The following is a 13610-nucleotide window of genomic DNA, read 5'->3' as shown; positions in this document are numbered from 1 at the left end:
GGACCCGCCCCGCCTCCCTCCCGGGACCGCCGCTCCGCCCCGTTCGCCGGCGCTGCCGCCCGCGCGGTGCCTTTAAGGCTTGGCCTACGTGGCAGCTGCAGCCCAGCGCGGCCCGGCCCGGCCCGGCCCGCCGCCCGCTCCCGCCCTTCCCGCCCTCGGTGAGAGCCAGGCCGGGCCCCCCTCCTCTCCCCCCTGTCCCCCTCCCCAAGGCGCGCAGGAAGGCCGGCAGGATCCCGCCGCCATGGGTCAGAACGATATCATGGGCACCGCTGAAGACTTCGCCGACCAGGTGGGTGCTTTCCCCGTTCCTTTGTGCGCTGGGCCGCTGCCCTGGGGACGGCTGTGAGGGAGCCCGGGGCTGAGGAGGGGTGGGGGGCGGGTTAGGCCGCCCTGAAGGGACCGTGTGATGGCGGCCTCGTTGCCTTCCCCTCCGGGGGGGCTGTGGGCTTCTTCGTGCCCCCTCTGAGGGGAGGATGGGGTCCGGCCCCCCGGTGTAGGCCCCGCGGCCGGGGCTCTGCAGGAGCGGCTGCCCCGGCCCTCAGGAGAGCTCTGGTACCGGTAAGGAGATGGGTTCTGGGGAAATGGGTAAAGGGAAGGAGGGCGAGAGGCCGGGCTGCCCTCAGCTTCTTGTAGGGCGTCCAGGCTGGCAGACAGGGTGTGAAGGGATGTGGGGTGGTGGTGACAGCTAAGCAAAAATCTAAACCCTGACTGATGCTTGGAACCTAAACTGGAAGTGGTTTGTTAGCACCGGAGGAGTGTGCTTAGAACCGGGGCAAAAGGAAGCAAACAAACTGATGTTTTCTTGTGATCCTTTATTTCAGTGGAGGCCCTTACACGTATCTCTGTTCAATAGAAGTTTGTGATCTCTTATCATTTATATGTGAGAGCAAGGATGTGTTGAGTGTAAGTAGTTGGTGTCCTGGTGTTAGAAAAATCTTCACTGTCACGGTGATTCATCTGATTGAAAATACGAGGCAGCTTCTAATCATATTTAGCGAGTTCTCTGGAAAATCTGATTCTGCCTGGTTCTACAACTCCTCATGATTGAAGCAGCGTGAGTTGTGTGGAGGGTAACACGTCAGGGCTCTGAGGGGGCTGTGCTGCCTCTCTGCCTTTTACTGGGTTTCACTGGGAAAACCTGTTCTGTGCTGCCTCCCCACCCCCAGATGGAAGACTCATTTTGGAGACAATGCTGCTTATGGTGTGTGAAGGATTCAGTTCAATGGGTGTCTGGATCATCTTTGTCATCCTCTGTTTACCTTGTGTCCTCTTACTCCTTTTAGAGGAGAAAGCAAACCCTCAGTGTAGTTAGTGTTCAAATCCCTTGACAAAATTTACAACTCTTGTCTTGACCTTTATATAACACTTCTTTGTTTATTTCTGGGTGGCTATTTCTAGATGTCTTCAACACCCCTTTTTTCATACTACTGAAGCCCTTTTGTCCAGCTGAAAGGCAGTTTGCTTCATCCTGAAACGAGTTTTAAATGGCACAATTTTAATAGAATATGGCTGAGCTCAAATAAAGATGAGCCTTTCCTGTAGCTGCAGAATTTGGGGTGTTTACATGCACTTAGCTGTCAGATTGCAAAATACTTTTTACAGCTTTCCAAGTAACTAATTCCTTTAGTAATTCTGCCTCCAAATAGCTCCCTAAGAGCTCACTCACTGGGTACTGTGTGTGCTGCTGAAACTCAGTACCTCACCAATGTAGGAGTGGAGACATTTACCAAACAATAACCTTTGGTATAGATTGCAAAGTTAACACTTGGCAGTATGGAAACTGTTAGTTCATCCTCGATTAAAAAAAAATAATAAATACTTGGAACACTTGGACTGGAATTATGTTGAAACTCCCCTGATGGAGGCAGAAGTAGTGAAGCTGGACAGTGGCTGTGCTGGGAGCTGAAGGTGTTCTCACTGATTGCTTTGCCTTCTCCACTCCCTGTCCTGTTGTTCAGGACCCAGTAAGTCTGTACCACAAAAGCCCTGTGGGAAAATGTTACAGCTAATTCCACAGCTTGTCAGTAAGGCCTGAATGCCTCCTACAAAAGCAAGAATAATCTGTTCCTTAAATTCAAACACTAAAGCTGAACTTTTCTCAAATACTCTAATTTTCCTGTCAGCAAATTATGTTTAGATGCCAGGATAGTAACAAGAGGCTCTTAATCCAGGGCTGAACTAGTGTGGCCTTGCATGGCAGCCAAGCTCACCTGACAGCTGTCCCCCAACCAGGGGTTGTCCTGCCTCTCCCAAAGCTCTGTTCTCCTTTTCTCTCTCAGTAGCACTTTGGCACTGGACTGCAGAGCTGAACTGGCAGAGGAAAAAAAAAAAGAAAAAAAAAGTTTGTATTTTCTGTTGGTTCAGTGATCTCATTGCTTAGGTCAGGTGAGTGCCAGTGGTGCTGCTGGGATCCCTTGTGGTGGGAACTGGATGTTACTGGAGCATGAGTTTAAAAATCCAGGTGATACCCAGTGCAGAAAAGTCAGGGTCCTGGTTCAGAATGATGCCCAACTACAGGCTTTATGGGCTGGGTTGGATTTAAGCCCTGTCATACCAGCCTGATGTTATAAATTAAATAATTTAAATAGTAAGAAGCTAAGCCCTTTTTTAGTGATTCCTGCTAAAATGTTACATGCTAAGCCCTGCAGTGCAGGCACCATGGACTCCTGAGGTGATCATACTGAAAGCTGCTGCACCTGGGGCTTGTTCTCTGATTATTTAGGGGTATAGAACTGGTGATCTCAGTAATCCTCATAAGAGGGAGCAGATCACAAGCAACTTTTCTGGTGCCTGGAATAATCTTTAGGAATGTGGGTGCCTGGTATTTCTGCCATTCTAATTAAATTAAAAAAAAAAAAAAAAAAAAAAAAAGGACAAAATGCAAGGAGACTATTGAGTCATTGTACTGCAGTGAAAGGACCAGGCTCTGGGGAGGGCCAGGGGAGAACCAGGCTCTGGGGGTTTTATTTAATTTCCCAACAGAAGTGCTGATGCATGTTATTCAGCTGATTCTAACATCTCTGTATCCAATTTTTGCAGAAAACAGAAGAAAGAAGAGAACATTTCATTGTTAGTCTGGATTTTTTTGTGCCTTATGTTAAAAAACATGAATTTGGAAGCTCTCTCAGTAAAGTAGTCATGTCAGTGCACTCAGCCTTTATTGTGAGAAGCCCAATCACCCATTCTTGTTAAGATGGAAAAGAAACTTCCTGTGAAGGGAGAGACCAAAATGGAATACATGACTTTCCAGTCTTTAAAATGGGATTTGATAAATAGCCTTTTGGAAAAGGGAATTGGTGTAAAGCACCTTTAAGGAGTGAAAAGCATTGGCATGTGACATTTTCATGAAAAGCCTGATTAAGACCACTGCCAGGGTTCCAGGGGGTCAGAGCTCCTTTCTTGCCTTGTGAAATAAGCAGGGAGGCCTCTGTTCCCAGTTCTCCCAAGTAACTGGTAGGCATGGATTAGCCCAGTGTGATGGGTGCTGCTGTCCTTGACCTGGTGAGGTGGCAGCTCCTGAGGGGGATACATAGAACTTGGTGAAAGGAAGTGATTGAGCTTCCTATTCCAGAAAAGGTGGCCCAGGCTGCTTGAGCTGAACAAGGTGCTCCCAGAACAAAGCAATGCCTTAAACAAATTCAACCTGGATATTTTGGGATGTGCCTTGATCAGTAGCTGCAGCTGATGGGGCTGTGCACCCTGCAGAGCTTTCTGCATAGATCAGCAGAGTGCTGCTCATCAGCAAGATGGGAGCTTTCCTGATCCCAGAACACACACGTGTGGACAGACACAGGAAAGGCCTCTGTGTTTGGACAGCACATGCCTAGGTCACAGCAAAAATCCCCATCTGTGGGAATGTATTAGTCTTAAAATACCTGTAATTATGTTACTGTATGAACACTTTTAACAAAATGGACTGGATTTTTAACAAAGTAGAAGCTGTTGGAGGTGGGGTATAGTTTGGAAAGAATAACAGTCAAAACAGAGTTGCTTTTCCTCTGTGTATATATCTTTATAGGTTTGAGTAGTTCAGCCCTCTTTGGGAAAAGCAGATTTTGAGCAGAGATTTGAGCTGGAGATCCCTGGATCCTCTTGTGCATCTTTGCTTACTGAAATTAGAGGAGTGTTTCAATCTATGTTTGCCTTTCTAATCCTGCTAGAGGGATGTTAGTGACTTGGCTGTTAACACAGAACCAGCTGCTCTTTAGAAATAGTTTTACCTCAGCATTTTGCTGTCTTTTCCCAAGCTCTTTTGCCCCTTGCTAGCAGGCAGCGTGTGCTGAGAGCAGGCAATGCAAGAACTGTAGCAGAGTGAACCATCCAGTTTCCTGATGTCACAAGTTTTAACACAGTCATTTCGTTTTGACTTAACATGGATTGTGCTTCATGGAGTGTGTGTTTCAAGTCCCCTGGCCCAGCTGGATGGGTTTGTTAGGATTTGTGCTGCTTTCATCCCTGTGAATCATAAAGGAAGCAGGAAGTGGTCTCCAGTGATTGAGTCCTGGGTTGTCAGTGATGTGTAGGATCAAAACCAGGGTGTCTGGTACTATTCAGTCCCACTTCTAGAGATCTCCTGCTTCTTATTAATTACTGTCTTTAGCTAAGTTACTTAGGTGGTTTATACTCAAACCCTCTAACTGTAAAATTGATGTGTGTTAGGCTCTCTTGTAGGTGTCGTGGAATTGCACCATTCATTTCTCTGGCTCTTCATGTCTGGTTGTTCTCTTGTTGGTTTTTTGGTCGTGCAGCCTGTCTCTGCAGCTTGCTCTGGACAGGGCTTTCAGCTTGTGTGGAGCTAAGGCAGTGCAGCTCCATGAGTTATGGATGTCCAGAGATGATGTGTGTCATGATAAGGTTGCTTAGTGCTACAGCTGCCTTAGGCTTCAGCCTGTCTGACTTGTCTCAAGCTGATTGGGTGCACACACTCATGTTTAATTGATGGGGTGAAATTCCCTCTTTATGCCAGGAGAACAGGTAGATGTTAAATGTCTTCTTGGCTCCTTCACCTGGACTCTTGGCAGTTGTTTGGCCTCAGGGAAGGGGAAGTTGAGATCAGCTCACATGACCCACCTCAGCACAACAAAGATGAGGCTGGGAGGCAGATATCCTCTAATGTTTTCTTCATTTTTTCAGCCTTTCCACAGCAGTGTGTTTTTCATTTTCCTACAGGTGCCCAGCACTTCTCTTCTTTCCTTTCCTTCTAGACCAAAGTTGCCTGTTCTGCACCTTGACAAGGCAGACTTTACAGACCACTTATGGCTTTTGTACTATTTACAAAACAACTTTATCCTTGGTGTTCTTCAGCAAGTTTGCCCAAATTCACAGTGAAATCTGGGAGACAAGAAAGCTCTAAACCAAGATGTGTCTCTTTCAGTGACAAAGATCACAGATTTTCTTCTGACTCATTCATCCAACTGTTGATGTGGCTTAAAAAGGGCCTGAAGTGGCAGCCCTGTGTCAGAGTACAGCTGCACTTAAAATGCACTTGGTCAACTTGAGTCTTGACCCTTAGACTCTGGATGCATGTAGTACAACCAGTGTAGTTTGTTCCTCTATTAACTATTAAGCATGTTTGGATTTTTTTTCTTGTTATAATCTTGAGTTACACAGTAAGCAAGGCTTGTCATCTGCACAGGGTTTGAAACAGTCTTTAATATTTACTAATGAAGAATAAACTTTCAGGAATGGGTTAGAGCCAGCCTTCTTTGCACTCCCATATATACTGGAAGGATGCAATGCTGGCAGAATTTAAAAAGAGAAAACAGATGCTCTGTACTGAAAGAAACCAGTCAGCTGTATTGCCTAACCTAAAGTCAATATAAGTACTGAATTATGAAAGAAAATGTTTGTATGCCTTTTCTGTCCCTTTTTAAATAATATAATGCAGTGCTGTCTGGAAGACACCTGTATGCACCTGGGTCTCCCCACCCTGTTCATGCTTCAAGTATTCTAATATTGCATAAACTGTGAATCAATGTGCCTTACAACACACTGAACTTTGTGTGGGATGGGGTGGGTTTGTTCAGTGGCTCCTCCTCCTGCCTCTAACGCAGGGACCTCTGGAGTCAGGGAGCTTTGTGGCACAGCCATTTCCTTTCACAAGTGTCCACCTGCCCAAGAGGCTCCTGTCACCTGAAGGATAAAACCTGCTGGATCATCTTGTAGTTAGTTTTAGATTAGACTTGCATTTATTTCTTACCAGCTTGCACTTTGAGTAAGTGGCATAGCCTGACTCCAAGGGTGTCCTTCCAAGGATCAAAGCTGACCTGCGTGTGTGCTGCCACCCAGGGTGACAATGCAGATCCTAGTGGCAGGGTGCATTAAGTAACAACCAGTGCTGCTGAGGAAGCAGGGTGGCACTTAAGAACTTCTCATAATCCAGAGGCAGTGAGTTTTCCTCTGCACCCCACAGTCTGTAGAGTGTGCTGGTCCAAACCCTGCTTGGCACTTCTGTTCCTTTCTCATGATCATAGGATGGAGGGGGTCTGGGAACAGGTAGATGTGGCATGCCCAAGGACTAAGGCTCAGTGTCTCTTGCATGATAAGATGACTTTCTTTTCATTGCTACACCGAGCTGTAGATATAAATGCCAGTTTTCTTTCTGCAGAGGATGCTGTTTTCAATGGAGGTAGAAACTGTACAGGAGGAGAGGATGCAGGTTCATGCAGCAGCAGCCCTGCTGGTCTGATAGCTGCTGCTACACAAGTACAGTGCCTTGCTCTGTTGCTTTTCTGAAAAAGGGAACCAGCTTGGCAGAAAGCTTATTAATGTTTTTTAATTTGTACAGAATTAGTCTTCTGTCAGCCTGGCTCCCTGAATCGATTTTTTACAGGGTGTTGAGTGCCTGAGCATGGGGGTGGGAGTAGGATTGCCCTTTCAGCTCCTGGCTATCAGAGAGTTGAGCTGTAACATGAAACCCTGGTAGACAAACTCAACCCAAGGTCAGCCTTCCTCTAGGAAGAGCACCACCAAAACGCTGTTCTTGCCTAAAAAGGTGCTGGTGGATTCAGCTTTTTCAGTCTTTTTCCAAACTGCTCTTTGTGTGGAGCATGAGAGCACATCTCCTCCCTCTGCTCCCAAGCCTTGCCAGACTGGAAGTGGAGAAGAATTCCATTCAATCCAAGTCCCAAGTCTGTGTTTCTCTCCAGATGTCGATGACCCTGTGTGCATGAGACCTGCAGCCTGCGTGGCTGTGTGACACTGTGGCTGTGCCCTCCCCTAACCATGCTGCTGTCTGTCCCCAGTTCCTGCGGGTGACCAAGCAGTACCTGCCCCACGTGGCCAGACTCTGCCTCATCAGCACCTTCCTGGAGGATGGCATCCGCATGTGGCTCCAGTGGAGTGAGCAGAGGGATTACATTGATGGCACCTGGAACTGTGGCTATTTCCTGGCTTCCATCTTTGTCTTCATAAATCTCCTGGGACAGCTGAGTAAGTGGTTCTAAGGCTGGTAAAGGTGGGTGCCAGAGCACCCCAGTGTGGCTGTCACCCTGGCTGCTGTCAGCACAGAGTGCTTTGCTGATTTCTTCATAGCCATTGGTGACTTACAACTGATAGGATGGTGTGGGCTGAGTGAAAAGAACTTGTAATAGATCTGCTCCTGCCTTTCCTGGAAGTAGTCTCAGAGTATTTCTTCTGACATGCTACCTCTGAGTCTGAGATGCCAAGAATCCATTAGGACAATCTGGTTTCAGTTCTTTGTGCATCTCTAAACATAAACCACACCCCTGGATTCTCTAAATGAAATACTCCTGTTTCCTTAAACAGGGCAGTAGTAAGACTTTCTCATCTGCTGGTTTTATGGGTTTTAATCTCAACAGCAAAGTCTTACCCTGCAGTTGGTACACTGAGAGAGGTGCTTGCGTCAGGCTTTCAAAGCCCAAGGAATCAAAATAATCCCAGAAGCAGAGTTTCTCTGTGTGTGTTAGGTAGACTTAGGGTATCAGAAACAGAAGTAAAATTCTTCTGTGTTTTATGTCCCTGAGCTACTGTTCTTGATTGCTTTTCCAATTTTTTTTTTGTCCTTTGTCTGGGTTTCTTTACCCTCGTTTCTGTGCAGTCAGTTTAATTTACTGTAGTCACCAGTCCTCATGTCAAAGGAGCAAAGGCTGTCAGTGCTTTGTTACAGAAATTTTGAGGGGGATATAAAGAAAAGCCTTCAAGGAAAAGGAGTGCAGCATGTTTGCCCTATTAGTTATCTCATTTAAAACAAAGAAACATCAAACAAATGAACAAACAAAACAAAAACAAACCTAGAGCCAAAACCAAACAGAAAACCTGTTATGAGTTTCTTTTTAACTTCTAATGCTTCAACACCAATAGCTGCTGTGCAGTGCTGTCTGCTGGGGACTGCATTCAGCATGTGCTCATCCTTTGTAAAATAAAAGATCTTTCTGGAATTATATTTTAAAGTGCACTAAAACTTACAGATTCTCCAAGTGATTTGTGCCATTAAAATTTCCTGCCTGATGTTCTTGGTGGCACAGCTGCAAGATGTGGGAGCCTGCCTGGTTCAATACAAGTTGTTAGCATTCCTGCAGCAGCTTTTCCTCTGCAAGCCAGAAGTGTAACTGTGCTCAATTTCCCCAACTCAGGTGGCTGTATCCTGGTGCTGAGTAGGAACTTTGTGCAATATGCCTGCTTTGGACTGTTTGGAATTATAGCATTACAGGTAGGAGGCTCAAGTCTTCAGCCCTTCTAAACAGTGGTGTTTGAATCTCCTCTCTTAGCCCCAGTATTACCAATATATTTAAATACAACCCTGGAATTTTTCCTCCATCCTGGCTTAGGGCCAATCCTCAGTGGCATTGAACTATTTTGCTGCTGCTGCTGCTGTTCTTCTGATAGATCCTTGGCTGTAATTGCAATTAGTCAGCTGGAGATGTTGGTTCAATCCTTGACCTTGACCAATTTAGCAGAGGTAACTTGGAATTTACCTGATTGTCAGGAATGTGCCAAATGTAGAACTTGGAGCTGCTTTGGCCTTTAGCACACAGCTTTTATAAAGGACTGTCCCCAGCTTTTATAAAGGATTTTCCCCACCACAAAGGATCCTCACTGACAGCATTCTTCCTATTTTAAACTAATGAATTTTGAACTGATGAAGGACAAGTCAAATTCTGGCTTCTCTTCCCCATTTTGCTCTGGTTCATTGGACCACATTGCTGTCCCCTACCTCGTTTCAGTATTACATACTGATAATTGATTTATGCTGTGGAAAGTATGGGTTTGAGGTTATAAATCAAATACAGAACTTGAGTGTAATTTAGATGGTGTTTTAACTTGTTTTCTTCTTTGCCCAGACTATTGCATACAGCATTCTATGGGACCTGAAGTTCTTGATGAGGTATGTCTGCTTCTTTAAGGTTTGCTGAAAACAGAATGAAAACTGTTGTCTGACACTGCCTCTCACTGACAGAGGAAATTATAGTTGTATGTAATATTTATTAGGAAGATTTTATAAATGGTATATCTACATTAAATGAGCTTTAACAGAATGTAAAAAAAATTAAAACCCCATTCAGTCTGTGTGAAACTGCAGATGAAAGGCTCAGGGCTGTAGGGAGGAAAGACTGATCCTGACCCATGAGGATCCAAGTGCTCTGGGACTGAGCTCCTGGCTGAGAGCTGATCAGTGAGCTGCTGGTGTTTCCTAACTGAAGTGGCAGCATGTTCCTGTGTGACTGAAGCCATTCTCTGAGGACACCAAAGCATGTAGATACTGGAGTGGTTCTGGGATTTTTAAGTCTTGAACACCTTCTCCGAAAAGAAGACAGAGGTTCTTATGTGTGAGCTCTCTTGTCACATCCTGGGTGGTGTCTCGCTGCTGCCTTTTCACCCCTCTCCTCTGAAGTGAGGGTAGGGAGCAGCTCAGGAACTTACTGGGCTTACTACAACCCTGTAAATGTGTAACTTCTTGCAGCAGTGCTGCTGCTCTGTTTTCTCAAAGCAACCTCTGAACTACTTTGGCATGTGTGGCTAAACCTGGGGTACAGAATAACTTCAGCACAACTGAATCCATGCTGTAAGGGATGCTCAACAGCTGTGCCTGGGCTGGGGGTGCTGGACTGCTCTGGCAGGCTGCAGGTGTCTGCACAGAGCTGTGTGAATCCTTGCTGTGTCAGTGCTGCTCTTCCAGCTGTGGTTCTAATGCAGACACTCATTGCAAGGCCACTCCTCACCAGCATGCAGGTTCTTGCTGAGTTGAAATTGTCAGAGAAGACTTTCCAGCTACAGATCAGTGCAAACTGCAATAAACTGCTTTTTTCTTTCCACCCCTGACCCCCACTTCTGTCTCTCTGTAGGAACCTTGCCCTTGGGGGAGGTTTGCTGCTGCTTTTGGCTGAGTCCCGCTCAGAGGGGAAGAGCATGTTTGCTGGTGTCCCCACCATGAGGGAAAGCTCTCCCAAGCAGTACATGCAGCTGGGGGGCCGTGTGCTGCTGGTCCTCATGTTCATGACACTGCTACATTTTGACATGAACTTCTTTTCTGTAAGTACCACAGTATAAAAATGTGAATTATGGAACTAGAACCTAGCACCACATCCCAGGTTGGCTGCAGAACCTCCTCAGGGCTGCCCATTAAAATCTATTTTTAGAAGAATGAATATTTAAAACAAGTCATTGTGCTGTGCCAGCCTGCCCTGTAAGACCCAGATGTTATTTTTCCTTGCAGATTCTGCAGAACATTGTGGGCACAGCCCTGATTATCTTAGTGGCCATTGGCTTCAAGACAAAGCTGGCTGCCTTGACTCTGGTCATCTGGCTCTTTGGCATCAACATCTACTTCAATGCCTTCTGGACCGTCCCAGCCTACAAGCCCATGCACGACTTCCTCAAATATGATTTCTTCCAGACCATGTCTGTCATTGGAGGGCTGCTCCTCGTGGTTGCATTGGGCCCTGGTGGAGTCTCCATGGATGAGAAGAAAAAAGAGTGGTAACAGGAATATCAACACTTCTTGGGACATAAAAATATTAAGTCCAGAACTGATTCTCTATGGATTGAACAAAAACTGCCAGCATTTTACACGTACATGCCCCCTTCCTCTTAAAGGCACAGGTGTTTTGAATTTGATTTACAGTGGCACCAGTAATGTCATAGTTAAAACCCTGTTTCTTCAAGGAATGTTGCCTAGGCTCATTCTAACTTTCTAGATTTGGAACTAACCCAAGGAACCTGCATTTTGCTGATGCCTCAGTGAGTTGCAGTAGAACAGTTGCTGTCTTCTAATGTCAGCAGTGTTTTCAAATTTGAAGTACTGTGAGCAGACACAGCTGGATCACTCAGTGTGCTGCTGGGTTCTAGCTATAAACAAGTGGATCCCCTTTCTCATCCTCATCAAAACTGTCTTGTGCATAAGGAGTTCCACTGCTGGTTATAGCATTGCTTATCAAGGTGGAAAGCAGCAGAAAAAGAATCTCTGCTCTTTTGCTGCTTAGAGGCCTGTAATTGTGTTTTGTTTAACAAGAGGGGGAGGGCTCTCCTGCCCCAAAGAAAAGGCAAAAGAAAACCCTGAAAGTAGTTTTACCTGCCTCTAGGTAAGAAAAGGGAGAGGGGTTTCTAGTATGTCCCAGTTCTGCTCTCGAGGGGAACCAGGGAGAATCCTGTATGGCTTCCCAGATTTCAAGCAGGAAGCAGGGGAGGTACTCCTGAAGAGACAACATTATATTCTGTTAAAATTTGTCTGTGCCAAAAGAATTCTTTCTTCAGCATTCTTTCCCCAATGTTTTCTCTCCTGAATTCCCAGGAAGGGAGCCAAATAGTGCTGCAGGTTCCATATGAAAAGCTCCTCTCTGCTATTAACCAGCTCCCCTTCATACATGCCCCAAATTCATATCTAAATTGCAGGTTATTGGTGAAAGTGTCTTCAGAATTACAGAAACTCCCCTTTTTCCCTGTAAGATGAGAGCAGTCAGTCCTCTAATCTCTAGTCTAGCTTCTAATCCAGCTGCTTAGATTCACTTCTCTCAGCTCTAGGTCCCAGGTGAGTGACCAGAGGAGGAGCTGGGGTGCTGGGTGGGCTCCCATGGGCACCCCCTTCTCTTTGCCAGCTCAGACCTGGGATGTGCAGGGAGGGAGCTGTGAGGTGCCAGAACCCCAGCTCTGCCCTCTGTACCCCCAGGGTTGTGGCTGAAGAATGCAAGTGCAGAGTGAGCAACCAGCCAGGGGTGTCCCTTGCGTGCTCAGGGGGTGACAGTGAGGGTGGCCCCGTGTTCCCTTCTGGGTTGCCCCAAGCTCTGTGCCATGCAGATGCTGAGTGCTGCTCAGAGGAGCCATTTTGTGCTCTGCTGCTGAACCTGTCTCGCTAGATCATGAAAGAATTCTGGAAAGCAGGAGCCCTCCCAGCTTGCTCAAACGACACCAATTCCTTGCACTGTTGTCTCCTTGAAAGCTGCTCAGCTGCTGGGTTATTCAGGGAGCCTTCAGCTGGGTGTCCCCAGCCACTCACCAGCCTCTCCTTGGGGACACTGACCTGGACAGCTCAGCCTCAATGGTTCCATTTAAGGTGAGAAACCAGGCTGAAGGACCTGAGGACAAAGAGAAGAGCACTGGTGAAGGTTAAACCATTGATTTCATCAGCTTCAGGGGAAAACAGCCCATGTCATAGCAAGGTGTGCTGCTGCTGCTGCTGAAGGACACGAAGTGGTGTGTGGGGTGGGTGGGAGGGGAAGCCAGCATTTAAGGTCAGGTCACATAGGTGGCTTTTTTTGTGGAGGTTTTGAGAGAAGTTTTCACCTGAAGTGTTTGTTCCCTCTCTTGGTAGCAAAACAAACTGGTCTGAGGTGATGGGCACACAGCACAGGGTGCTTCCCCTCACTTTCCCTGCAGGTCCTGTGATGGTTTCAGACAACATCAAGGCAGCCATGCTCAGACACCTTACCTGCTCTTGATGTTCACGTGGTATTTATAAACTTAATGATAGAAACATCTTGTAAGTTAGTCCTTTTTCAACTTCTTTGTGTCCTGCCTAACTAAGGAGCTGGGTATCAGACTAGCCTGAAATACCAGTTTCCTCTGTCAAAATCAAGTCCCCTTTCCAACAAAAGACCCCAGAAAAGGAACTGATACTGCCCCTTGCAGCAGAGAGATTTTGGTGCTAAAGGGGCAGAGTTAGGTAGAGGGCATTATAAGATATTTCTAGGCAGCACAATGTGCAGACTCACTGACTGTGAGTCCTGGTGCAGAAGATCCTGGTTTCCTACAAACACTGCTGTATTTGTGCATCTCCCAACAATACAGTGACCCCTCCCTGTGGCCAAGAAGCTCTCACAAGCAGGAAGTCAGCTCTCGATTGGCTCTGCAAAGTATTCTGGAATTAATTCTGAATATATTTTTGCTTTCTATGTGGAAAAAAAAAAAAAAAAAGTATAAATTCTCATTTTATGCTGTATTTTGTACCTTAGTTGTGTTTGAAAATGTTTTGATTTTTGGAAACAATCAAAATAAAACAATGGCATCTTTGTATCCACCTGGCGGCTGTGAGTGGTGACACCCCCAGGGGGCTGCCTGGCCCAGATGTCCCGGGTCTTCTCCCTGCCAAACCCACCATTCCATGGAGAGATCCAAGCACTGAGCTGCCTCTGCCTGGATACAGCCATCAGCCTTCC

At 46.3% G+C, this 13610-nt stretch overlaps 1 protein-coding gene across 1 annotated transcript; it reads left to right on the top strand.

The window, feature by feature from the left end:
- Positions 1–18: 18 nt before the first annotated feature.
- Positions 19–13446, top strand: SURF4 (surfeit 4). The gene is made up of 6 exons (XM_030461424.1): positions 19–289; positions 7245–7431; positions 8595–8671; positions 9303–9346; positions 10305–10491; positions 10676–13446. The coding sequence occupies exons 1-6, from the start codon at positions 242–244 to the stop codon at positions 10940–10942; spliced, it is 810 nt and encodes a 269-aa protein (XP_030317284.1). The 5' UTR covers positions 19–241; the 3' UTR covers positions 10943–13446.
- Positions 13447–13610: the final 164 nt, after the last annotated feature.

The sequence above is a fragment of the Calypte anna genome, chromosome 17 (assembly GCF_003957555.1).
Source record: "Calypte anna isolate BGI_N300 chromosome 17, bCalAnn1_v1.p, whole genome shotgun sequence".
NCBI classification, from domain to species: domain Eukaryota; kingdom Metazoa; phylum Chordata; class Aves; order Apodiformes; family Trochilidae; genus Calypte; species Calypte anna.
Note: the sequence above shows the minus strand (reverse complement) of the source record. Positions and strands in the feature narration are given on the sequence as shown.

Coding starts and splice junctions, on each gene's coding strand:
- SURF4 (XM_030461424.1), top strand. CDS start 242: ATGGGTCAGAACGATATCATGGGCACCGCTGAAGACTTCGCCGACCAG. Junction 290..7,244: donor CTGAAGACTTCGCCGACCAG/GTGGGTGCTTTC, acceptor GTCTGTCCCCAG/TTCCTGCGGGTGACCAAGCA. Junction 10,492..10,675: donor TTGACATGAACTTCTTTTCT/GTAAGTACCACA, acceptor TTTTCCTTGCAG/ATTCTGCAGAACATTGTGGG.